A 25,114-nucleotide genomic window follows, 5' to 3' on the forward strand; every position below is an offset into this window, starting at 1 on the left:
TTTTCCTCAAACTCGAGCCCCAACAAGAGGAAATGGCTGAAGTTTACTTCTCGCTTCTGCGTGCTGCAAGGCTTTTTTTTCCATTTGGGGAGGGTGGTTTGAGCTTATTCAGAAGTCATCTGAACAGTATTTTAATACGGCCTAGCTGGAAACAGAAAGGGATATGGTATTTTAGTTCAGCTCCTTTTTTTCTCTTTTTAAGGAAAATTTCCTTAGAGGTTAAAAGAACAGTGAAATCAAAGGAGCCACCAAGGCTTGCACTAGGCAGTAGCTGAGAGTGCAGCCAAAAGATCTGCTCATGCTATTGCATGGCAGAGACAAAAATAAACGTAAAGGCATTTGGAAGTGCTAGGAGGCAATGACCAGGGTGCTCTGTAATTAAAGGCAGTCCCTGAAAGCTGCATGTACTAATTCAAAAGCCTCCTGGCTACAACATACACCACCCCAAACGCCCTTGCAAAAACCTTCATGTAGATTCAAGCGTAATTTTAATTTCTCTCCTTATAGGCAGTCCCATGCTAGAGTAGTCCAGGGCATACAAAGCCTCTGAGATCATATCTGAAGCCTATAGGCTGTGTTTTGCAAAGGTCAGGCCACTGTGTGAGAAGGCTTCAGCTCGTCCCGTCGCACAGTCTCTGGGATGTGCTGGGTGTCTTTCCCTGGGCTCTGGCAGTGGCCACGTTTTCAGAACGGCGGCCCCGAAACGTGAGCGTATCTCAGCAGAACTTGAAAGAGGCTCTGCTGCGAGTTTTCTTTCTCAGTTGGCTTTTGAAAGATGTGCAGTCGTGCGACTACATCGTGTACCTTCCCCGAGTAATGACCACAACTGGTCCCCAAATGTTTACCAGCACAAGGATGCCTACATGCAGGAAGTGGGAAGGGGGGGTGGGTCTGGTAGTTACCCTTGATGTGGTCAATCTGCCACTGACCTTGTTTGGGGAAGGGGAAGGGGAGGATGTGAAAATGAGACTGCGCTTTAATCTCTCGTGTGCATTTTATCTCCCCTCCGACTTTCTGAAGCAGTTTCATCTATTAGAGCCAGCTCCCTTCCCTCCTTCTTCCCCTCACAATTACAGCTCTCGCAGGCGCAGGGAGAACAGCAGCAGCAGCAGCAGCTGAGGCTGAGGCGCGCTGGCTTGTTGTTGAGCTGAAGTGGTGATAGCATCAAAGGAAATGGATGGGGATTTCTGAGATCAGAGCTGTTAGGGCCATTCATGATTTGTTGCCAGGCTGAAAGCTGCTGCAGAGAGAGCTGCCTAAGAAATGCTGATTAATAAGGTAATTGAGGTTTTCTATGAGCGAGAAGGAAAAAATGAAAATGTGACTAAAAATGTTCTTTTCTGAAATGAACAACATTTTGAGATTGCACATTCCAGACAATAGCAGCTACTGGTATGAAAGATTTTTATAAAAGAGCAGAAAACTGCTGGTTGAGTAGGGCGTCTTTTTATGTTTCTCTGTTAAGGAGGAAGGTCAGAAGGTCAATCTATATATTTCTTTAATAGCAGAGATTCTTTTATGATTCTGACTTCAGCACACACTCTTAGCAATTTGTTTCTGTCTCTTCTTTCTTGATAAACTCGCTTTTATTCCAGGATCAGACACCGCTAGGCTAGCCCTGCGTGCCAGCGAAATCCCTTCTGCACCACTGTAGTTCTGGGCTCAGGCTGCTCTTGGCTTCGCTGAAACACCTGGAGCTAATTTCGGGCTAGCCTCAGAGTGTGCCACGGAGTTATTTGAAGTCCGTGCGCTGCACGGGCTGCACTCGCCTTCCCTGGCCCTGGGGAGAGATCCGTACTGACCGGCGATATTGGCATCCTCCTGTCGTCCTGATGGATATTTCGCCTCATCTGATCTGATCTGTTCTCTGCCTCCTCTTCTCCTCCGGCCCCAAAAGCATTCTCAGTTCCTTGAAAGAGAGATTTGCTTTTCTCCAGCTTTCCTTCACATTAAGAAGATCAGGCTCTAAAGGAAACGCATCAACCTTTTTTTTTTTTTTTTTCTTCTTCTTGCCCCCCCTTTCTTTTTTCAGGCTAACAGGGAAGTGAAAAGCTCTGAAACAGCTGCCTCTCAAAGTGAGACTATTTTTTGGTAAAATAGTCACCTTCAGTATGACTACATTGTTTTTCTGTTCTATGCGGTGTGACTCAGCATCAGTTAATTAACCCAATCAAGTAGGCCGGATTTCTCTCCTTTAATGAATGGTTCTTCCTACTTCAGAGCCTTCCTAGACCTCGTTTTGGATGTGCCTCGGTTTTACTGTGTATATCCAGTTACGTTTCTATCCCGCAGCCCAGCGCTCGGGCCACCTCTCTTGTGGAATTGCGCAGGGCTGGAAGTTAAGCCAGGACACTCGCTTGCGAGCAGTTGCCCTACTTATGTCTGCTGCCACGAGCCCTCCTGTGCTAGAGCCTTCGGAAGGTCTTTACCCAGATATACTATTCTCGGCATCGCAGGCCAAAAATGGCAAGTAAATCCTTTTCGCCCGTCTTTTTATCAGGGGGAGGAGGAGCAGGTTAAGGGAAAGGGATGTGTGTACACCTGTCAGAGAGACTGACAGACATCCGGCTGCATAAAACGTGCTTTTCCCTTCTTTCTTTTTCCTGTAAAGAAACGCATAACGTCCCTGATCACCCCAAAATAGAAGCATGCGTTTGTTTAGAAGAGGGAATGTGAAACGAAGTGTTGGGGAAGCAGTGAGAAATATGTTTGCAGACATGATACGAGAAGGCAAAGTAGGAGAGTTGCCTTTGGGTGAACCAGCTCGTGTTTGCAGTGGGCTGTGGATGGCTATAAATGGAGTTGTGCATCATTGTTCCTCTGGGCTGGAGGATTCCTCACTGAAGGGACAGGACCACTGAAGGAAGTAAGGCATCTGGTTGTTGTGTAATGAGAAGCAGGAATGCTCTTAATAATAAACAAACAGGACATTGTATGCCATCATCACAGGATGTCCTTCCTTCAGCCAACATGCTGACTTGGGTCGGAGGAAGAAATGGGGTTCAGGGTCCGCTAATTACTATACCACCCCTCCTTCCACGGCCAGCATGCTCCCAGATCATCCCTTCCCTGTTGCCTTTCACGAGGACCAGTGCTGATTTTCTTTTTTTTTTTTTTTTTTCTTTTTACCACACTGCAAAAGAGGTGTCAAGTTTTAAAATGCCGCCTGCTTTGTCTTTCTCTCCCGAGCTTCCCTGTTGTTATGTTGGGAGAGGGAGATTTTATTTAAAGGAAGAGACGGAGGGGTTTTTCCTCATCCCTTTCACAAACGTTGATTGGAAGGAGGGTCTAGAAAGGCATAAAATCAAAACAACGAGACTCCTGGAATGGGCATATCAAAGCTCTGTAACCTCTCAGATTTGACAGTAGGGGCTTTAAATCAGAGTTTCAAACCCCCGCTCTGTAACCTAGAAGGCATTTGGAGGTGCAATTTTTAGAGCATCCTGTATACTTAAAGGCGGGGGGGGAGGGAGGCGGGGAGGAACGGGGACCTTTGGGGCTGTGAGCTCCAAACAGCACGGGAAAAAAAATGAATGTCTGGCGATAAAAGGGGTGTCCCCGCGTGGGGAAGGGGTCCCCGTGTGGGAAGGGGTCCCCGCGGGGGGAAGGGGTCCCCGTGTGGGAAGGGGTCCCCGTGTGGGGAAGGTGGCCCCGCGTGGCAAAAGCAGCGGCGGCGCCCGGCTCTCCCCTGCCGTGCGGTCCTGCTGGCCGGGCAAAAAAAAAAAAAAAAAAAAAAAAAAAAAAAAAAAGAGCAAAAAACCTCCGAAAAAAGGGGCAAAAGGAGCAAAGCGAGCCGCGTTTGCCCGGCTCGGCGCCGAGGGCTGGGGCTGCAGGTATCGCCCCACCTCCCGCGGGCGGCCGGCGGCGCACCAGCCGGGCGGCTCATTGGGAAGCCGGGGCAGGGAGGGAAGGGGAGCGGGCTGCCGAGAGCTTTGCTGTCGCACTCAGCCCTCCAGTGTTTCCGAGAGGCAAAAGCAGCGAGCGCGGCGGGCAGCACCTGTCTGCGGCGGGAGGAGGAGCGGCGGGGAGCGGAGGCGCTAGGTGTGAGTCAGTCTCCCGGGGACCCAGCGGCTGGAAGGAAGGAGAAATGTTTACTCGGTAGATATGAGCCAGGCTCGCCTCGGACGGTGGGCTTCTGCGGGGAAACGCTCGCCGACTCAGCCCCGGTAAGGAGCGCGATGCCGCCGACCCGCCGCCGGGCTCGGCCCTTCCCCGACCGGGGGGACCATGGGGACCGGGGGCCGGGAGTCGGCTCCCCGCCGGGACGAGCCCGGTCCCGGCTCCCCGAGCTCGGCGGCGGCTCCCCGGGGGTTTTGTCTCGGAGCCCTGCCCGCCTCGGCACGCTGCGAGGCCGCCGGTGCTGTCCCCGGGGGGGCAGCGCCCCCGGCCCCCCCCAGCCCTTGCCCGGCGCCCCCCAGCCCCCTGCTCGGGGCTTTGGGAGCTCCTCGCCCCGCCGTGCCTCCTGCCGGGAATTTGGCTGCCTTTGCCGAGAAAAAGAAAAAAAAAAAAGGACGGGAAAAGAAGGGAAGAGCTCGCCTGCCCGGCTGCTCGCCGTTCCCGGCGCAGGCACGGAGTTTGGTCCTTTATTTACCTTGCGGATACAGCGTCCTGCTACCTGCCCGGCGCTGTGCGCCCTCACACAGCTTTTGCCCCGGACAGAAAGGGGCAGGGGAGGAGGACTGAAAGGAATTTATCTTGCGAGGAATCCTACTCAGTGCTTTGAGCGAGTAATTCTCGGAGGCGCCGTCAAAATCTAAAGGGATACAAGAACTTTTTTTCTTTTTTTTTTTTTCCTCTCTTTTTTTTTTCAATTTCCCTCCGCTCCTTTTCTTTTTTTTTTTTTTTTTTTTTTTTTTTTTTTTTTTGGTCCCCGGGAATATGTTGCAGTGCTTTGTGAAGGGCTGTTGCTGCAGTGATGCTGGCAGGATGTCGGCTCTCTCAGCCTCCCATGCCAAAGGATAAGGGGACGTCAGGAGGAGGAGGGGGGGGCCAGGTTGTTTTGAAAGTTGTTTGTGTGTTGAAAGCCGGTGGGAAAGTTCAGGCTTCCCCATTTGGAAAAGGCAAGGCTGGGTTCCGCTCTTCCAACATGCGCTTTCCATTTTTAGCTTCATTCAGACGCAGACAGCAGCTCCTTTCCTCTTCCTCTCCTTGTTTGTGACACTTTTCTGAGGCAGCCTTTCCACAGGCAACTAAGTGGTCTCGCGGCCATGACCCCGAGTTTTCTTCGGCATGGAGTACTTTTTTTTCCTCTGAGGCATTAAGGAGAGGGTCTGAAAAAGGTAAAGCAGTTGTCAGCCTGGGGATTTTTTCCTCTTTTGTTTTCGTTCCCTCCTCGTTATTACCGAGGCTGGCATTTTAAGGCGCTGCTTCAGTCAGAGCAGCTTAGTTTACACTGCTTTTTGGCTATTACTCAACTGTACCAACTATCCTGCGTACGCTTTTAAAGTGTCACAGACTACTGTATTAGTCACGCTGTCTCAACGGAAACCACAACACTGAAGGACAATGAGGATTAAAGGCTGTTTTCTTATTTTCCAGGCTGCTACACAGTGTAGCTCGGACGCTGTGAGTTTCAAGAATCTGGTGAAAGGGAGAGAGTGGACAATGAAAATGGACATGGAGGATGCTGACATGACTCTGTGGACGGAAGCCGATTTTGAAGAGAAGTGCACATACATTGTAAACGACCACCCATGGGATCCCAGCGCCGACGGAGGCACCCTAACTCAGGCAGAGGCTTCCTTGCCAAGGAACTTGACTTTCAAATATGCATCGAACTGCAAAGAGGTAAGCGGCAATGCTCTGGGGAAGGTTGGAGTCAGACGAGCCAAATCACGGCGCTTTGGAAAGCGTGCGCTCACCCTGGCTTCCACTCTTTAATGCACACACGCACGCACCACCACCACCAACAAATGCTGCCCACCGACTTTTGAGACGGGACCCTCATATTGCTTTTAAGAACCTGCGAAGTGGTCATCTGTCCTGTAGTATTTTCATTGGAACTCGCACCAGCCTGTCCCTCAAGCCAGGTCTGTACCAATTCGCAAACAGTTAAATTTTCACACAATTCAAGCAGCATCTGAATAAGCATATTTAAACTGTGGGGCAGTTCTCTGTGCCAATTTCTAGACTGCTGTTTGCCAGGACCATTCATTGCCTCTGGCTCAGAGATTAAAGTGCCTCGGTTGTCCAATAAATAGCTTTAAAAAAAAAGTAGAGGGAAAAAAAAAACAAATTCCTGGAAATGTGTTTAATTATTTCTTTTTGTTTTCCCTTTGGTTATGAAATTGCTTTATTCTTTTCATGAGCTTGCCGTGTTCCCAACTTCCTAAATTCTTAAAAACACCGGCATATCGATTAAGGAAGTGATGGTAGAACTGCAGCAAGTTTGACAGCAGGATGGCCGTAGCTTAAATTAACTTGTGTTTATCTGGGACAGTATCTTCACTGGTAGCTGGCCGTGCGAGTCCGTCCTATCCTCGTCCCTGGAGTGGGTACATTCTTTGTTGTTGTTTCAGAAGGGCTGGAAAGAAATGAGCCCGGATGAGCAATTTGGTTTTGTGTTTACTCCTTCATATAGAGTAGCTATTATAGCTAGGTGTGATGTTCGGCGGGGTAATAACCCAAGGGACAACCCTTCATTTCTCCTTGTGCTGAGACTTGTGGTATAGCAGCTATTACCTGTGCTTCTACTTTGGCTAAACACACTGACCACAGAGCTGAAAAGAAGAGGTACACTCATCTGTGCCTATCAAATATTTCCTTCCAGAGCAGGTACTTGTTTAATCCTGCAGACAGAAATAGGGCCGGACCCCCAGCTGGAGGGTATTGGCACCTCGGAATTTAGCTTGGCAGCGCCTCGTACGATGCCTGAAAGTATTGCTAAGAGGTTAGAGCTAAATTCCCGTGTAAAATCACTCTTCTCTTCACATCTGCCCTGCCCTGCCCCGCAGAACTTGGCAGAGGGAGGACACGCTCCCGAAAAAAAAAAGCCTTGTTTTGCCTTTTTGCATCAGGAGACAGGCCTTACTTTTGGGGGGAGAGAAAGCTGCGGCTCCGCGTGTGATGCAGAGCGAGCTCTGGGCTGTCCGGGCAGCCGTCTGGGGACGGGCTGGCTGCTCAGGCTGCTGGCTCTGGTTCTGCTGCCGCGGCAGCGGGTGTCCAAGGAGCTTTCAAAATTCCCAGTGGTGTGCTTGGAAATACCAGCGTGCAATTTCCTCGTGCTGTAGCTCAGCTGGCTGAATCAGGGTGGGAGGATTGCTATGATCTCCGTATAGGAGGTGGGGGGAAAGAAAAGTTGTTGAGAGATTCCTACTTCTGCCTTGTCAAGCGTGACCCGTACAGCTCCTTGCTAGTGGGAGTCTGAATATAGGACATCCTCCTTTTGTTCTCCCAAGTTCCCCGTGCTCGTTTATTTGCACCGAGTAGCACCTACTGTCAGGAGCAATAGCAACTTCTGAGCCCTGGCAATTTCTAATATAGCCCTGAAAGAAAGGGCCTTTCTCTTTCCTTTCTTCCTTTTTTTTTAATGTGAAAGCTCTCGTGCTGTAAGTGTATGGACAGGTCACTTGTCTGCTGCTTGTCTGTGGGGTGAGATAGCTGCAAATGGCATAACCCTCTTGTCTTCTTGCAACTCCCGACCTGAAGCATGATTTTTTTCTGTCTGCCTTACAAGTTTGATTTTGTTCAGTGGGATCAGGGCTGGGTGTGTGTTGTGCTTACACCCTGGCATTTGTGGGGTCAGAGAGGGAGCCTGGTCCTGGTTTTGACCTCATGGAAAACCACTGGTGTCCTGACAGCCCAATAGGGTGGGTTTTTTTCACTCGCAACAGGATGAGGTAAGACTTCGGGGGATGCATGCGTGCGTGTTCGCCAGTGGATTTCAGATGTGAGCTGTCTTCATTGTTAACTTTCGGGAGAACTGTGGCTTCATCTGGCTGAGAGTTTTAAATGCTGAGTCAATTTATTGACAAAAACATATATAATACATCGCTTGTGAAATGCTAAATGCTGTCATGATTAGATCATGGACTGCTAAGGCTGTCATGATTAGCACAATATCTCCATTTGGAGTAGGAAAAGTACTGTGTGCCTGCCTAGGAGGGAGGAAGTACAACTGCTGTTGTTTGGGGAGGGTTGAATTCTGTGTTTCTTTTCCTTGCATGCTTTGTCAAGCAAGTAGCGCCTCTGTAAAGGTTTACTGAATTTGCAAGGGAGTCCGTGACACATCATGCTCTTGTTTATTCTTGGATCTTGATCGGGGATTTTTCTGAAGGACACATTTTTCATTATGAGTTCACAGTATGTGTCAGCATTTTGAAAAATGAATTACTACTGCTTGTAACATTTTAGGCTGCTAGATTTACATGAAGACATTTATTTATTTCTATGTGTGAATTATTTATCTTTGCCTCAGTTCTCGCAGTTGACAAAAAATGATGAAACACGGTGCCAAAATCACACTCTAGCAGGTCATACGTGAATAATCCTTTTCATGTGAACATTTAGAAGCTTTTTTTTTGGATAATTTTTCCCTTTGGTCTCAGTCCTTAGAGGGCAAACAGCCCTTCTTGACACCAAACGCCAGTTATTCTGCTGTCTTGAATGCTGTTAGTGCCCCATCCTGGTCTGTGAGTTTGACAGGGAGAAACCTATCTCGGCAAACCCATGACTTGTTGCGTTTCTCTGATAAGGGATGGACGCTGAATTCTGAAGCGGTGATTTGGAACGGTTTCCAAGTGTACCCATCTGACCTCAGAGACTTGCTCTCGTACACGGCTTTTATTTTATTTCTTTAATATACAATCGGAGAGGAAGCAGTCTGGAAACATTTCCTCTCATGGCACCCCTTTTAGAAAAGTGCTAGCTGAGTGAAGGGGTTGAATTTATGTGGGCTTATGCAACTGTAAATCTCGTAGTGAAGAAAAATCTGTGTTGTTCCAGGGCACACGATGGCCTGCCCTGATTTACATTTGGAAAATACTGTTAGTTCACAGTGCGCTGAAGCCAGTAAGGTTTATTTCGCTCTTTTGTTCTTGTTATTTTTAAAGTAATTTATTGGCCCCATTGCAAAATATCTTTCAGAATTCATAGGAGTTGTTGTTTACTTCCAGTGTCCTCACACCACACAAAGATGTAGGAGTGTTGGTCTCTTAAAGTGCTTTTTAATACCGAATTCAGACTCAGACCTGCTCTCTCATCCGGGAGCTGCGGGCTGGTTGGGATGCGCGCTGCAACCCATGCAACCCACCCCACTGATGAAGATAGATATGCTGAGACGGCAGGGAGGTCAGCGCTGCCCATAAAGCATCCCCTGGAAGGGCTCCCATGGGGTCGGACGAAGCACGGGAGCATTGAAATGTCTCAGCAGGAGGGCTGGTGGCCGACGCGGCGGCTCGGCCCCCGGCGCTGCATTAGGACCCTGGTCAGTTCCAGGGACGCGGCCGTCCCTGGGCTGGGTGCTCCCTGCCACACAGCCCCCGTGCCCCCATGTACCGGGTTCCTTCCCTGCAGCCCCTCATCAGGGCGCAGCCGCTGTTTCTTCCCACCGTGGGCAGCCCCTTGCCAGCGCGGGTCCCTGCTGTGCATCCCCATCCCGCAGCACCGGGAGCTGGTGTTAAACGTGGTGATGCTCGGGTTTGATTTAACCTTCGTGGTACAACTGATGTTGTAGTGAAAGGAGAAAAGTGTCAGAGGCCCGCTTGCGGGAGTGCTAAAAGTTTTTAAGTGGCTGTAGCTTGAGGAGAGAGGGGATAAGTGTTTGCAGGTAGAGAAGATGGTGTTCTGCAAATAGCATCGTGCTCCTTTCCTGCATGGTTCAGGCACGGCACGCTTGCAGAGGCTGCATAAGTGCAGTAGGCTTTTATTTGCGCAGGGAGAGCTCAGGCCACGCTCCTCTGTGGTTCTCTGCCTTGAGACTGTTTCACAAGGTCTCATCAGAGAGGGAGAAATGTGCTGAAGGACACCTGGTGGACACAAGTCTGAAATGCCTCTCTGCGATGGCTTGTCGGCAGCCGGGAGCCAGCTTCCCCTCAGGCTTGATGTGGGGCTCCTTCGCTGTTTTGCCTACACCCCTCAGCGGCTCCGTTCTTCGTGGGCTCCTGTTGAGCAGCCCCCGAAGCCACCACAGTGGGGCAGAGCCCCTTTTGGCTGAGCAGGGGGTCTGATGGTGGCGTGGAACCCGGCGCTGGCTTGGCACTGATGGTGCTCCTCTCCTGGAGGGTAGCCCTCCTCGAACACAGTGGCTGAGCTCCTGGGGACACAGCAGAGGCCAAGAATCACTGATCAGAAAGCAATCCTTGGTTAAAACTCAGCTGGGCAGCTTTAGACCCGTTTAACAAAGCACCCAGAACATCTTCTGCCAAAACACCCTTCCATTAGGTACGGGGTGAGAAGCTGCCTTCATGTTCTGCCGCACCGGGGGAGAAGCAAACGCTGTATCTAAGGTGGATATCAAAAAGTATCTGCTGTGTCAGAGCCACCAGTGCACAGCGAGTGTTTCAAGTTGACTAGTTCAAGGAGTGACTTCTAGAGATTCTGAGAATTTCATTAAAGTCATTTTAATTAAGGGCAAGATATTTTAAAACCGTGAAAAGAGACTCAGGCTACCTTGCAGTCAAACTGGTAGGGTGTGCTGTAGCTTGGTTGTGAACTTTTCTTGAGAGGCCAGATGGATGTAAATGAAGATATATGGGGAAGATGAGAAGAACATCTGCCTTTTTCAGCTCTCTATGAGAAATGCACAAGCAAGACAAAAATAAAACTGAGCCACTGAGCTTGTTTCAGCTTGTGGTAGGTGTAGGAAAATTTCTGGAAGTCCCTTTTCTCTCTCTTCAGTCCAGATGCACAGATCAATGGAGCATTTAACTACCTCTACTGTTGACGTTATTTTTTTGGTGTGGTGTTCTGAAACACATGTTAAAACACAGACAAGCACAAACAACAACCACACCACATACACCCAGCAATCTGTTTCCGGGTGGATTATCTCCTTGATGCTGTGGCTGTTATTTGTTCCCTTTATTTTGACATCTAACGTGAAATTATGCTGGGCACTAGTTGTTTACTGGGATTTTTAAGCTTAACCAGTACACAGACAAGTATTTCTCTGTCTCTCTTCCTCTCTCACACCGAAGGTGAGACAACAGAAGAAAACGTAGCATGAGAAAATCACAAGGCTCAGCTAATTTGTGAAGTGGTGCCTACAGCCCAAGGTTTTTACTGTCCTTTGCCACGATGGGCTGTTACAAAGAAAATAAAAGCTCACAGAAGTGAGCTATCTGCAGGGTTTGGTGCCTGCTAATCTGCTTTGGTAAGAACCTTGATTCCTTGCTGAGTACAGACAGCAGTAATCCCCATTCTCAGTGTTTATCAACAACCTCTGCTATTACTGTCTTGTTCTGAGATCCCAATGAGTGAAAAGACAATTTTTAAGTGGCAAGATGTGTGAAGGGAACATGATTGATACATTTTGCCATTGAAATTTTGTTACAATACTGAATTAATGGGCTTTTTACCTTCCTTTTTCTCCCCATCCGAGAAGCAGGATCGATCTTGCAAAGGCTTGGGTTTTTTGGTTTACAGAATTGCTGGTTTTTAAACATTCTTTGGCTATATTAAATTTAAGAAGATTGCTGAGGAACAGAGAGAGACAAAACCAATAACTCAGCAGTGTTTTGCAAAGGGTTACTCTAAGGCACGTTCTTCTGAATAATGATGAATTGCTTCCTGATTTGTGGTCAGTGACTTTTTTTGGTATAATTACTGTCAAGAAGGAAGCTGAACAACTAGAGTACATTTCTTAGACCTAGCATAGTGGAGCATTTTCATCAAAACCCTTACGCCTTTTTGACCAAACCCACTTGACATGTGTTACCGGAACTGCTGCCTCCTTTTTATAAAAGAGGGTGATCTGTGAGTACATGTCCCAAAGCCATTTCGTATTCTGTTTTGTATGCCACCGCTGATGAGAGGATTGTAGGTCTTTTTTTTTTGTTGTTCTCCTTTTAGCTATCAGGAAGGGTACAGAGTGAAAGGGAGCCGGGGGGGGGGGTGGTGGGGGGGTGGGGTGAGGTTTCATTTTCCTGGAGGGGCAGTCATTCCAATTCCTAACTTACTAGAATAGTTGGCTGTGGTAGCTGTGAAGTAATTGATAGTTCTTGAATATTTTTGTTTGCTGGAACTACACTTTTGGGGGTTGCCTTTGACAGGAAAAATAACTTTTGAAGGTATTTGACAGTCTGTACATTTCGTTTACTGTTTCTTCTTGTAACTGTATTTCCACAAAACAAATTTTTCAGGCTGTATTCATCTTTGTCTTCTATATGCTCGGTAAGATGTTAGTATCTAACAAACCTGCTCATTATCATGTACAATGTGGTTTTAAAGTATATCTGTTTTGCTGAGCTGTCACTAAAAATTTGTTGCATTAGTTGTTTAACCTTGTAACTTCGGGGGGCAGGGGAGAGGAAGGAAAAATTTTCAATTTCTGCTGGCAATGGACTGACCCTGTGCTGCTCTTCTTGTAGGTCACTGGAGTTATAAGCAAAGAGTACATCCCAAAAGGAACGCGCTTTGGACCCCTGGTAGGAGAGATCTATACCAGCGATACGGTTCCCAAGAATGCGAACAGAAAATACTTTTGGCGGGTAAGCAGGAAAAAACAGCACCATGTTGTTGCAGTAAGCAGATCACTAAATGAGTACAGCTGAAAAGCTGGGTCACTTCCTGCTTCAGACCTGCGTGAATGCAGGGGGCAACGTCTGTACACTGCTGCCATGCACAAGCAGAGTGAATGTGGTGAGCTGAGTAAAAGCCTGGCTGTCTTGGATATAGGGGCTCTGTGGGTGGAGAGAGCAGGGGAGATGCCCAGCCCTTCTTGGCTGTGTCCCCTGAAACAGACCGGTGCTTGATCGGATAAAGAAATAGTTCTGCTGATGGCTGTAGGGGCAGGTTATTTTGCATTTCTTCACACGAAATGTTCACATGATAGAAAGTCATTCTTGTTTGTGCAAATGTCACTTATACCTAATTTTTCCAGCTATTAAGAAGCTGTGAAAGTACTTGCATAATGTTTTTATTTTTTCTGGAATCATGGTATATTTTATAGCATTTTTTCCTGGGTGTTGAATAGGACTACTATAACACAGAGGTGGTGATCTTCAGCATGTATCATTCAAGTTGTAGGCTTTTCTAGTATGCTTCAGAAAGTGTTAAAAGAGCAGCCCATGGATCTTAGTGAAGAGAAAATTCATTAATGGCAAACAAACATTAGAGGTGATGCCTAATTCCTACTTTGCATTATAAGCTAGAAGAGAACAACAGCCAACTTGTTTTGGCTTGGGAATTCTGTGCTGGGGAATATGCTTCCAGTTTATCAATTAATATAATCCTCAGTTTCCTTTGCAGACCCATTATTAATTGTTAGAGAACATTCCTTCAGCCCCGTCTTCTCCCATGGATTTGTTTTGCTGCCTTCTAGCCATTTAGGTTGTGTCTAAATCAGTGGATTTGGGAGTACATCCAAGCCTCTGTGCCCAGGTGCCTGCCTGCCGTAGCAACATCCCAACCTCACATCCAGGTGAAACCCAGGGCAAGCACCAGCATTCCCCACACCCCGCTCTTCCTACCTAATTGCATCATTTTGGTTTTCTCAGATTGTCCTCATGCGATGTAATACAGCATTGCACAGGCAGTAATTTGCATGAGTATTCTTGCAAAGCAGGCAGCTGTTTTTGCATTCGTAAGGCTACGAAAATTTTCTTTTAGCTGAAGTTTTTGGGAGCTTCCGTCTGACGTAGAAAAGGATTAGTGTGCTCCCCTAGCCCTGCCAGTGATACTGCAGACTCTGAGGAGAGGGGCTGCTAGCCATCTTGCTTCATTCATACCTGGCAGCGAGAAAGATGACATCATTTTCATGATGTGATTTTACGCCTGAATGGGGGGGGATCCTTGGGAATAATATCCTAGGAGCCATCTAAGCATCATTAAATTCCCTATTGTAACCTCTTGACTGATGCATGACACGCTGCTGCACCAGAGATTAATTCCTTCCTAGGGGTCTGAAGCAGGCCTGTGTATGGAAAGGAAAATGTGGGAGATGGCTTCTTGCCGCCTGTTACTGAAGGAAGGCATGCGGGGCTCGCTTGCGGGAGCCGGAAGACCCGCGGCACACGCGGGGGGACGCTCAAGACAAGCGGGGCCGCCCGGGGCCGCCGTCATTTCTGGGAACCGTGCTGTGACTCAGCACATCTGCCCTCGTCTTCCTCAGAAGAGGTGGGAGCCGCTGGGGCGGTGTGGCATACGCCGACCCTCGCCGGGCCCGATCCACCATCTCATCTTATCACATCCCCAGCTCCGGGGAGCGGCAGGGGCTGGCGTTGAGCACCGCAGCCCCGCGCCGTTCCTGGAAGTTTGCGAGCGGAGCAACCTGAAGGCTCCTCTTGAGACAGCAGAAATTCACCCGGCTCCCTTCCATTTTCTCATAACAAACACACCGCAAAATCTCTCGCAGGCCGCTTTGATGAGGCCACATGTATTTCCCCCTTCTCGGTTTACAGGAAGTTACTCTTAAAGAAAGTGATTCTGGTGTTTACGGCCCGCGTTAAAGGGCAAGGCCGCCTCGTCCCTCTGCACCCGCGGCTGTCAGGGAGGCGAGGAGAGGGCCCAGCGGACCCCGTCCCAGCGGATCCTGGTGCAGGCACAAAGGCAGGATCAGGCTGCCCAGTGTTTTCCTCCCCGCGATAAGCTGTATCTCCCCTTCCGAAAGGCATTTCCTGCCCAGGGAGGCTCGTCTTGGGGCAGGCTGCTCCCTTCGTTTGCCCAATCATTTATTTGGTGAAACTGGGGAACCCCGTTTCATCCAGCGTGGAGCCACTTCTCCCCGAGAGCAAGGGACGTGTCCTTAACAAACGTTTCTCCTGGAGTTTTTTTTTTCCTTAATACTTCTCTTATTTTCCCTCTTTAAGAAAGAGTGGCTTCTCCCACTGGTTGGGACTTTCTCCCCCAAGCTGCTGAGCAGCGTTTAGCTCCACATTTTCGTTCCTCTCCGTGGAACAAGCCAGAGCATGTACCTCGATAGGAAAAGTGACTTCTCATCAACTGGCCCCTTTCCAGGTCTTCGCTAAGTTATGGCAGGTGAAGTTCATCTCTGCCTCACCCAGCCTTTCTACAAAAGGGCTACAGTCCAACTATGAGCAAGTGTTGCTTTAGGACTCTGGGGGGGGTGGAGGATGTTTGCATAGTTTAAACCTTTGGGCGGGGGTGGTAGGAAACTGCAAGTACAGAGGCCATAGAAAAAGGCGAGAAAGACTCTGACGTAGCACAGCCAGTCAGTCTTATACACAGGTGACTCAAAGCATTAATGCAAGCACGCACTCAGACCTGCAGTCATTAGCATCACCCACTTGTTCATCATAGCACCAGGAAAAGGACTCTAAGGCAGATTGTTCACGCAGGGAGAGTACTTTGTGTTTCAGATTTTGTGTCTGATTTGTCCACACTAGCCGAGACGCACAGGCTGAGTAGAAATGGAAAAGGTAGCTGTGTACTTGCCTTTGAATAAGCACTTCTTTTCTTAACACAGAGGGTATCATACATGGAATAGGAAGAAACCCAGCTTGAATTCTTACTTCAGAAATACCTGCTCAGGTTTTTTTTCTATAAAAAAATGCTTATCATTTTTCCACTCTGGACTCTGTGCGTACATGTTGTATATCATGCATATATATAATCATGAGCACTTCCTCTCTGTTCCAGATCTATTCAAGTGGTGAGCTTCACCACTTCATTGATGGATTTAACGAGGACAAGAGCAACTGGATGCGTTATGTAAACCCCGGCTACTCCGTTCAGGAACAGAACTTGGCAGCCTGTCAGAATGGAATGAACATCTACTTCTACACTATCAAGCCCATCCCTGCCAACCAAGAGTTGCTTGTGTGGTATTGCCGAGACTTTGCAGAGAGGCTGCACTATCCCTCCTCCAGAGAGCTGACAATGATGAACCTCAGTAAGTGGATTACAGTATAAACAAAGAATGCTAGTAATGTCTCTTCTGCCTATATGATCTAATAATAAGTTGTATAATTACACAGCTGCATCATCTGTTGTGTCACAGTAGGTAGCTTGGAGTGGAAAAGGGGAATTAAAAAAAAAGAGCACAACAGAATGGATCTCTGTGCATGTTCAAATATAAACAGATTATCAAAAATCTCAACAGTTACTTTTTTATAGTCTTTGTATTATCTGATGGAATTCTGGACAACCTGAAAACATCCTCTCCCTTCAGAACTGTAGATGTTGGTTCACATGCAGACTTTTAAGTCCAGACCTTGTAGTACATTGGGCAAAAATCTGCTTTGATAGCATATACTGAAGGCTTTCCAGTTATTTTTCCAAAGTGCTGCCCTTACTTTACAAGGAAGTAGCCATGTGACGTGACTGTCTAGGTGTCGACAAAAGATATGTTGACTATATAATGTTCTTCAGGTCTTATATCTAAGGTTACTTATCTTCTGGGAGCAAACCTCATGTGGTCTTCTCATCTGGTTACTCATTTTTTTAAGCTCAGAAAATACTTCTGTCCCCATTTCTTGGCTGCATACTGCAGCTTTCATTTTCTGTTCAAAAATAATAGCAGGGGGGAAGAGGTATTTCCAGGAGTTTATCTCTGGGTTCCGCTGTGGTTTCTGACCATTTCCAGCGTCAGTGCTCTACTCACAGCATTAATCACTGCATAGCATCTCACCCAGAGCCCCTTGAAGAGAGGGACTGATTCCTGCTGACTTCATATCCAATTCTTAGGCTTTCTTGCCTCCTGTTAGCTGCTCTGAGATCCAGCAGAGCATTCTTTTGTCCTTCTGCCAGCACCTACGCTGAAATTTGAAGCAAAAACTGCAAGCAGATTTTTTTTATATAAAGGGCTCTTGGCTGTTATTTGGCAACAAATAATGGGTTATAAAATGTCAGTGTTACTTTGGGGGTCATTAGAGCCGAAATGTAACCCTGCATCATGAAAATGACGTCACAGATTGAAATTAAGCAAGAGGACATCTGTCTTCCATGAATGTCTCCCTTTCACCAGGTTTTGGTCTTCCTCTTTCCCTACTAAATGTAACACACTATAGAAGAAAATTTACTTTCTTTTTATAGCAGAGGGAAGGGGAAGAGGGATGTCCTATGCTTCTGTATTCCCTGTTCAAGAAATATCTCACTGATTCTGTCATCTTTGCAGATGTGTCATTTTGACACTCGCTGTGTGGTTTTATTTCCTGATATGGGGAACTGTTGGCCTTATATTGGGGCTTGCAGGTGGGACAAGTCAACAACATTAAAGGTTCCCACGGACAAGGAGTTTGCAAAGTTCTAGCCAGAGATGTTTGGACACTAGTGGGGTGGCTATACAAATACAGACACAGTTTACTGCATTGGCTGTTACCTTAAGTTACCTTGCAGGAGTAGTGAGGAATGTATTTGCAAAATGTCAACAAATTACCCAGTTACTCTTACTCAGGTCAAAACTGGGGCTGACTGGACATGTGCAGAACATCCCATTCTAATAAAAGTAGATTTAATATGTGGATTTGAAGAGACTGGATCTTAAGCAACAGTTGTGTAGTTCAGCCTTAACATTAGAAAGGGCACTCTTTCTAGACATTGAGGTTAAAGTATCTTCTTTTTGAAGATAATGCTGTTTAAACCACTTAGATATCTTATGTTAACCTCTTCCATGCAAAGAAAATAGCAGTTCACAAAAATGAGCAACAGTTCTTCAGCTTTTTAAGTATCTTCCACCATTAGCAATAGCTCTCACTTTTTTATCCTTTGACTTTGTGACAAACATGTTCAGGCCTGAGGCCTACAGTTAGGCAAGAAACCCTTCACGTACTGGAAGGATTGAGGATTCTTAATGTTTCAGTTCCCTTTCTTGAAAAATATGGAAAAAAATCCAGAGTTCTCTCAAAGATGCTTATTCACTGATGGGTCTGTAGCCGCAGCACAGGAGGGGGTGTTTTTCTAGCATTAATACTGGAACCAGATGAGTTTAAAGGAAATGTCAGCACTGTGCAGCTCTCTTCTTCCCCTTCCTCACAGGCTACTTCTTCTAGTTAAATCTAAAATTAGCAAGCATCCCGCTGCCTCTTCAGCCTCTGTAGTGCGAGTTTGGCCCTGGCCTCCTTGCACTGCAATCACCTATGACTAAAATGCAGAAAGCTTGTCCCTGAATTGTTAACATCCTGCACTGGCTGCAGACGTGGGGCTTTGCCCCTTCAAAACACCTTAACACGGTCTTTGAGGGCAAGATCAGTGCTTGGGGGGACTCTTCCACCAGACACCTCCTGAGGAAGGCCTTCTGCAGCTGAAGAAATCAGTGATAATTCAGTGTTTCAAAGTGGCATGGCCTCCCTTGGAGGAGCGGCTGAGCATCACCACCTCTCCCAGCTCCTGGCTTCTGGTTTTGGTGCCCTCTGAAGAAGAGAGGCAAAGCTGAGTCCCATCAGAGACTGAAGACAGGGCTCCTCCATGCTGGGACACACACTGACGGAAGTGTGGCGCAGTGGCACCGCCAGGCCACAACCACGGCGCACTGCTTCTGGCTGTGTCCCTCCTCCATGTCTTGAGGGCGCTGGTGCCCGCAGGAGGTTTTAGAGGAGCTGTGCCTTGGCTGGTTACATGAGATGCCGCCTAGGACACAGACTGATGGAGAACTGCCAGTGTCACCTCAGTTTTACCGACTATAAGCAGGTGCTTTAGGCACCTCAGGGGTTTTGGGATCACAGTCCTGACCTTCAGCACCTCTGATCCTCTCTAAGCACCTGAGCGGAATGGGCCTCTGGGGAAAAATGTATCAGAGAATTTCTCTGGCTTTATTTCCTGTAATTAGTGGCCTCAAAAATGAGAGAACTACCACTTTAGAGCATAAATATATTTACACATCCACATATAACATCTACTTGCCTCTGTAACAGCAAACTTTCAAATTAAAGGTAACTTCTCTAGCGTTAGTTCATTTGCACCGTAGAAGGAAAGCATCCAGATCCAAGACAGCAATTAGGCATGAACTTAGTTACGGGTTTAACCATGTCCTCTGTGTTTTCTTGAATTGAGGCCTTTGACCCAGTCCTTCAGACGCTGAAGCACACACCTACCTGCATGGCCATGATTAGCTCCGAGTGGAGCTACGTAACCTCGAGTAGATGCTAAAGTGCCTGCAAGGGTTGCACAACAGTGGTAGAAGCAAGACTCCAGTCTGTCCTGGGGGAAGAAACTGAGTCTCATTTCAACACATTCCCTTTTCCTTTCTGCCTGTTTTGAGACTACTCATGTTATTTTCCATCAAGGTTTGAGACCTTCAGACATCGTGATGTTGTGCAGTAAATGGTTTTAAGTGTGATGGCAAGATTTCTGTGTCCTGCTGGCCAAAAAAATTAGTCTTTGTAAATTGTTAAGTGTGATTAACATCATTCCAGTGGGCCTTTAGATCAACTTTTTGTCTGTGATAGGCATTTGGATTAATAAACAGACCGAGGAAATTTGCTTAGGGTTCCCCATAATCTAGCATTTCATTCTTACTTATCATAACAGCATTATTTTGGGAAGGAGGGTGGAGAGGGTACCAGTGTTTTTTTATTTCTAAAAACAAAATACAATTGCGTTGACTCAGGACATGACTATTTGATAATAATGTTCACGTATTGCAATCATATGATGCAACTTCCTGCTATTCATGTCATGTTTGTCTCATCAGTCAAGCACAGGCAGGTGACATCTTATTTTGGTCAAGCTTCAGAAAGAAGTTTGAGTTCAGGGAAGATAATTTGCATATTTAGGAAGCATTTGGCAATTTTTTTGTTTCATGAACTGTTTCAGTGAGGTCTTACCTAATCTTCTGTATTCTATGAAGGTTAACTTTTTAATGCTTGGTTTTAAAATGTGATCTATTCTTGCTTTCTTTATGCTGGCCCTCATAAATTTGTCGTTAGCTAAAGCACACCCTTCGCTTTCCCTTTTGTTTATGGTCAGTTTCACTTTCTGGTTTTAAAGCTTTTCTGTTTGGGTTGAGAGGAAACATCTGCATTTGTTTAAAAAGTGCCTACTGGAACCTTCAAAAGGGCTGAGGAAAATGATTTTTAAATGATATAAAAGGTTGTCTTTGCAAAATCTGAAGTTGACTTAATACTGAGGATTACTTGAAGGCTCCTTTAAAGTCCTTCTTTGAGCAAAATGTTTTCAAAGGCATGTCACACTACCTTGGACACATTTAGAAAACAGATGATCAAATTGTAGACTTCTAAATGTTGGTCTCCACTCTCATTTTGAGTGGAAACTCTCTTTGTTTTGCCTACTTCACAACTTCGAGGTTCTCTTTCTACTAGCAAAAGAGGTGCTTAATTTAGATCGAAAATGTGAATCGGCATAATTAAGCTTCACCACTCAAAGTGTTCAGTACCATTTCACTCCTGAAATGACTATTGAAATTACTGTCTGCCTACAACCGTTTTTCAAGTTTTTAGAAAAAACAGATCGTTGTTTTTATGAAGCCTTTCTCAGGCTACAGCTAGGAGCTCAAGAAATGAGCAAAACCTACAACGCTGCAGCCGTCTATGACTGGAACACCCACATTGGAGTGACTTCAGGCAGCCCCTCTGCTCACGTTTTATTAATACTTAAAAGTAACAGGAGTTCTGTCCCTTTTCCTCTCGCACGCACTCACGAATCTCAGATCTGAGCAAATAATCTGTTGACCTCAGTGAGAAGTGGATCGGGCTGCTAAAGAGGCACGTCTGTTGGGTTTTTCCCCCCAGATCAGTAACTTGCAAATGCAACTGCACTATTCTTGTTTTGTCATGAACCTCTTTTCTGTGTGCCTGCCTGACCACAGAAACTAGACAGATCTTGGAAGAGTGTGTGCCTATATTTATTATATATGTGTGTGTTGGGAGGGTGGGAGGGGGAGAGAGATGCATGTTAGGAGATGCATGTTATGATCAGTAAGAGCTTAAATCTAAAATCACAAGTTAAAAAAAAAAACACAACACACAAACATTTATAAGAAATAAATCTCTCTAACTTTGAAGTATGTCTCCTTTAAGAGCAACAAGAAAGGCTGTAAACCTCTCAATCAGTTTCAGCCCTGGTTTAAATCCATGTTCAGCATAAAACATCAGAACGTCTCCCTGGCCGCCGCCGTTACGTTTGCTTATTTTACATGGTGCTGACACACTTGTTTATATTTTGATCTCTCTGGTGTTCCCAAGTCTTCCTTGTGCTCAGGTAATAGGGGAAAAAGTCAAGAGGAGATTTAGGGAGCAAAGATGACTTACAAGCTAAAGAGGGTTGTCACAGTTAGACTTGAAAAATAATCTTTAAATATTGTGATTTCTGTCTGCACGTGGAAGTGAATAGGAGGGAAAGCTTTGGTGGGCACTTTGAAGGGAAAGAAAGAGCCATTATCTTCAGTCTGTCCAGCGGGGACGTCGGGCGGGCGGCTGCGCACAGAAAGTTGTGTTCTCCATGTGAGCTTCCTCTCTGTCACTCGCGGGCTCGCACTGGCACATCAGGCACGTACATCCCCACCCTCGGCTCTACCCTTGTGACAGCGAGAGCGAGCCGTTCCTCCAGCTCAGGCGTCTGGGTTTCTCTATCACTTTCCAGCACTGCTGGCACTTCTCTTCCTCTTCCCCTCCCCCACGATTTTTTTTTTTTTCTGTAAAAAAGAAAAGTGTCAATTTGAGCTTCCTGCTTGACAGACCCCACAGAGAAACCAACACGGGACTGATAAGGTGGTATTTATCTCTTTATTCTGCTGCGAGGCTTCACAAGTCCAGCCCCCTCCCTCCCCCCCAGCTTTCAATACTTCCCAATCCCGATACTTCCCGTTGCTGATAGTGTCACTGGGAATGTTTGCTCAGAGATGCTGGTGTGGTGACAGGCAGCTGATAAGAAGGTGTAGATAACGTTATCCACACTGCCGTGCAGAGCTTCTTAGACCTAGTAGGACCTAGCTGTCATACCCTAAAATCCGAGCAGGCATTTAGAAAATTAGTTACTAGTCCATGGGTACAGACAAAATTGAAAAAGAAAGCAAATGGTTTCTAATGCCAGACAATGACCTGTTGTAGGGTTGCTTGTGAAATGGCTCTGAATTAAACTTTAACATCAAGAAAAGTAATTGGGGAGCTATCTGCACACTTGTGGGTGTATGTGCTTGCTGTGCGACACACCCTGTATTTTATCATAAATATTTTAACTGGCCATATTTATGTTCAATTGCATTTTGTCGCAACTCGAAAATAGCCAAACTGCCCGCCTATCTCAAACTAAATTTGCTTGCTATAAGGCTGTTCGAAAAAAAAAAAAAAAGATGCTACTGTGAAAGCGGGTTGCTGTGAGCAGGAGCATGCTTTTGAAAGCAGCTGTTTTCTTGGATACGTTTAATAAATGGCTGTTTCTTTGCCTTATAGGGTAATGTTGCCAAATGATAGATTCCGTGAGGGTAGTGAATAGTGAAGCAAAGAATCTGCGCTGAAAGCGGCGTGGTCATTGCCTTTTCCCATCTTCCTCATGGGGTTTAGCTGGTCCTCCCAAAAATTAGAAACAACTGTTTCTCACCCCAGTTAGCGAAGTAAGAACAGTCAGTCACAAAAGTAGAAGTTTGGCTAAAGGGCCACAACACTTTCAAGTCACATACCTTCGGCATTGACTTGTACCTCCTGATGGAAAACTTTGCACATAAGCTAACCACAAATGCGAAACCTTCTCGTAGTTTTTCCCCTATAATAAAATATCTTACAAGTCGTCATTTCAAGATTATATAACTATTAACTTTGGGAGATTAGATAAAAGCAGAATTCTTTTTCTATCCTTCAGTGTTCTGTTTGTATATTATTATGTCCAGATAACAAGGTAGAATCTTTGAATACAAATAAACAGTGTATGTGCTGAACAGAGCCAAATGATGATAGCTTCTATTTCTTTCTAAATGCGCGTTTCTTTTTCTTTTTTCTTTTTAAAGTACATTTCAACTTAAGCTGGAGCCGACCAGTCTTGCTTTCTTTTGCTTTGCTTCAGCATTTTTTTTATAAAGTACAGCTGTAAGCAGAGGAGTTTTGCATAGACTGAATGCCACAGAAATCTGCAGTAAATAGTCTGCTTTGTTGTAGATGTTCCTAAGCAGTATATTTAATGAGTAATGATCTGTTTACTGATGGAGAATACCTTCTCTTTGAAGAAGGCTTTCATCCTAGCCAGCCATGGTTTTTTTGGTACTGTAAGTAATTGAACTGGCTGGTGAAGTGACTGCTGCGGTTTGGCAAAAGCTGATTTGTCATGCCTTGTTATTTCAGTAAGGAACATTTCTGGGAGCTTGAGTTCTGTAAAGTCCTTCTGGTAAACCTGTACTGTGAACAAATGCTTGTTACCGCATTTATTAGAAATACAGCTTAAAGAGATATCCAGCAGTGAAGCTAGTCAAATTTAAGGGGAAAGAAAGGTGAAATCAGTTTGCAAAGAGGAGACTATCACTCTGCAAATGAATCATCATCCGGATCTGTACATACTGCTGATGTCCCTTAAATTAACAATGCTTTTTATTAACACTTCAAACTAGCAGGCATTTCTTTATACAGAAGTTAATTCTGGGGGGAGTTAAATGATTTTTCCTCTCTGACAGTGGCCCGTCCTTCCCACTAAACTTGTAGGAGTTAGCCTGTGTTTTGAAAAGAGATAATGATGGTGACTTATCTAAATAATCATTATCGTGTCTCTGTATTTCAGCACAAACACACGTTAATCCAAAGCAGCACAGTGCTGATAAAGATGAGCTCTATCAGAAAAGCATCCCAAAGAAGGAGCACAGCGTGAAAGAAATCCTGAAAATGGAATCCAATCCTCCAAAGGGAAAAGACTTCTTCCAGACCAACATTTCACCAGTTACTCCAGAAAAAGACTTGGATGACTTGCGTAAGAACTATAGCCCAGAGAGGTGTTTCTTCCCTCGAGTTGTCTACCCAATCCGACCTCACATTCCAGAAGACTATCTGAAAGCTTCCTTAGCGTATGGGATGGACAGACCCAGCTACGTTACTCACTCGCCCATCCAGTCATCTACTACACCAAGTCCTTCTGGGAGGAGCAGCCCAGACCAAAGTTTAAAAAGTTCAAGCCCTCACAGCAGTCCAGGGGTCACAGTCTCACCTCTGGCACCTACATCCCAGGAGCACAGAGAGTCGTACTCTTACTTGAACGGATCCTATGGCTCAGAGGGATTGGGGTCTTATCCTGGATATGCACCCCCCAGCCATCTCCCGTCTGCCTTTCTACCGTCCTATAACCCCCACTACCCCAAATTTCTGTTACCTCCATTCAATATGAGCTGTAATAACCTGAGCGCTTTGAACAATATCAATGGCATCAACAATTTCAATCTCTTCCCGCGGATGTATCCTCTCTATGGCAACCTACTCAGCGGAGGTAGCCTTTCCCACCACATGTTGAACCCCGCCACGCTCCCCAGTTCACTGCCCAGCGAAGGAGGCCGTCGTTTGCTGCAGCCTGATCATCCAAGAGACTTCCTCATACCAGCACCTAACAGTGCCTTCTCTATCACAGGCGCTGCTGCCAGCATGAAGGACAAGCCGTGCAGCCCCACCAGCGGGTCACCCACAGCTGGTACAGCAGCCAGTTCAGAACACATAATGCAACCTAAACCTACCTCAGTGGTGTTGGCCGCCACCGGCGGTGAAGAAGCCATGAATCTCATTAAAAGTAAGAGGAATGTGACTGGTTACAAAACCCTCCCATACCCACTGAAGAAGCAGAACGGGAAGATCAAGTACGAATGCAACGTTTGCTCCAAGACCTTTGGCCAGCTCTCCAATCTGAAGGTAGGCAGTGGAAAATAAGGCACACAAGCCTCCTTGGAAGGCTCTGATTTCTCCCTTTGGGTTCTCTGGGAAAAGCAGGGACAGGTCTCCTGTGTTTGTTGGGCTATTTATCAGTCTGGGCCTAATACTGCATCTCCCACCAAGAAAGAATGGTTGCAGAGATAATGCCTTGATATCGACGCCACCAAATTAACTAGATAGCAGTGCATCTTGGCAATGGGAGGTTTCTG

At 46.3% G+C, this 25,114-nt stretch overlaps 1 protein-coding gene across 3 annotated transcripts in view; it reads left to right on the forward strand.

The window, feature by feature from the left end:
* Positions 1-25,114, forward strand: part of PRDM1 (PR/SET domain 1) — a 102,036-nt gene that overhangs the window by 72,674 nt on the left and 4,248 nt on the right. Inside the window, exons 1-5 of one of the 3 annotated variants that reach the window (XM_035564823.2) lie at positions 3,790-4,166; positions 5,539-5,787; positions 12,528-12,647; positions 15,757-16,009; positions 23,776-24,884. In XM_035564823.2, the coding sequence (XP_035420716.1) occupies positions 5,605-5,787; positions 12,528-12,647; positions 15,757-16,009; positions 23,776-24,884 (1,665 nt within the window). In that variant the 5' untranslated portion in view covers positions 3,790-4,166; positions 5,539-5,604. Of the gene's footprint in view, positions 1-3,789; positions 4,167-4,912; positions 5,788-12,527; positions 12,648-15,756; positions 16,010-23,775; positions 24,885-25,114 lie in introns of those variants that run through there. The other 2 variants (XM_035564824.2, XM_035564822.2) reach the window with 2 other exon arrangements.

This window comes from Cygnus atratus, chromosome 3 (assembly GCF_013377495.2).
Source record: "Cygnus atratus isolate AKBS03 ecotype Queensland, Australia chromosome 3, CAtr_DNAZoo_HiC_assembly, whole genome shotgun sequence".
Classification (NCBI taxonomy): domain Eukaryota; kingdom Metazoa; phylum Chordata; class Aves; order Anseriformes; family Anatidae; genus Cygnus; species Cygnus atratus.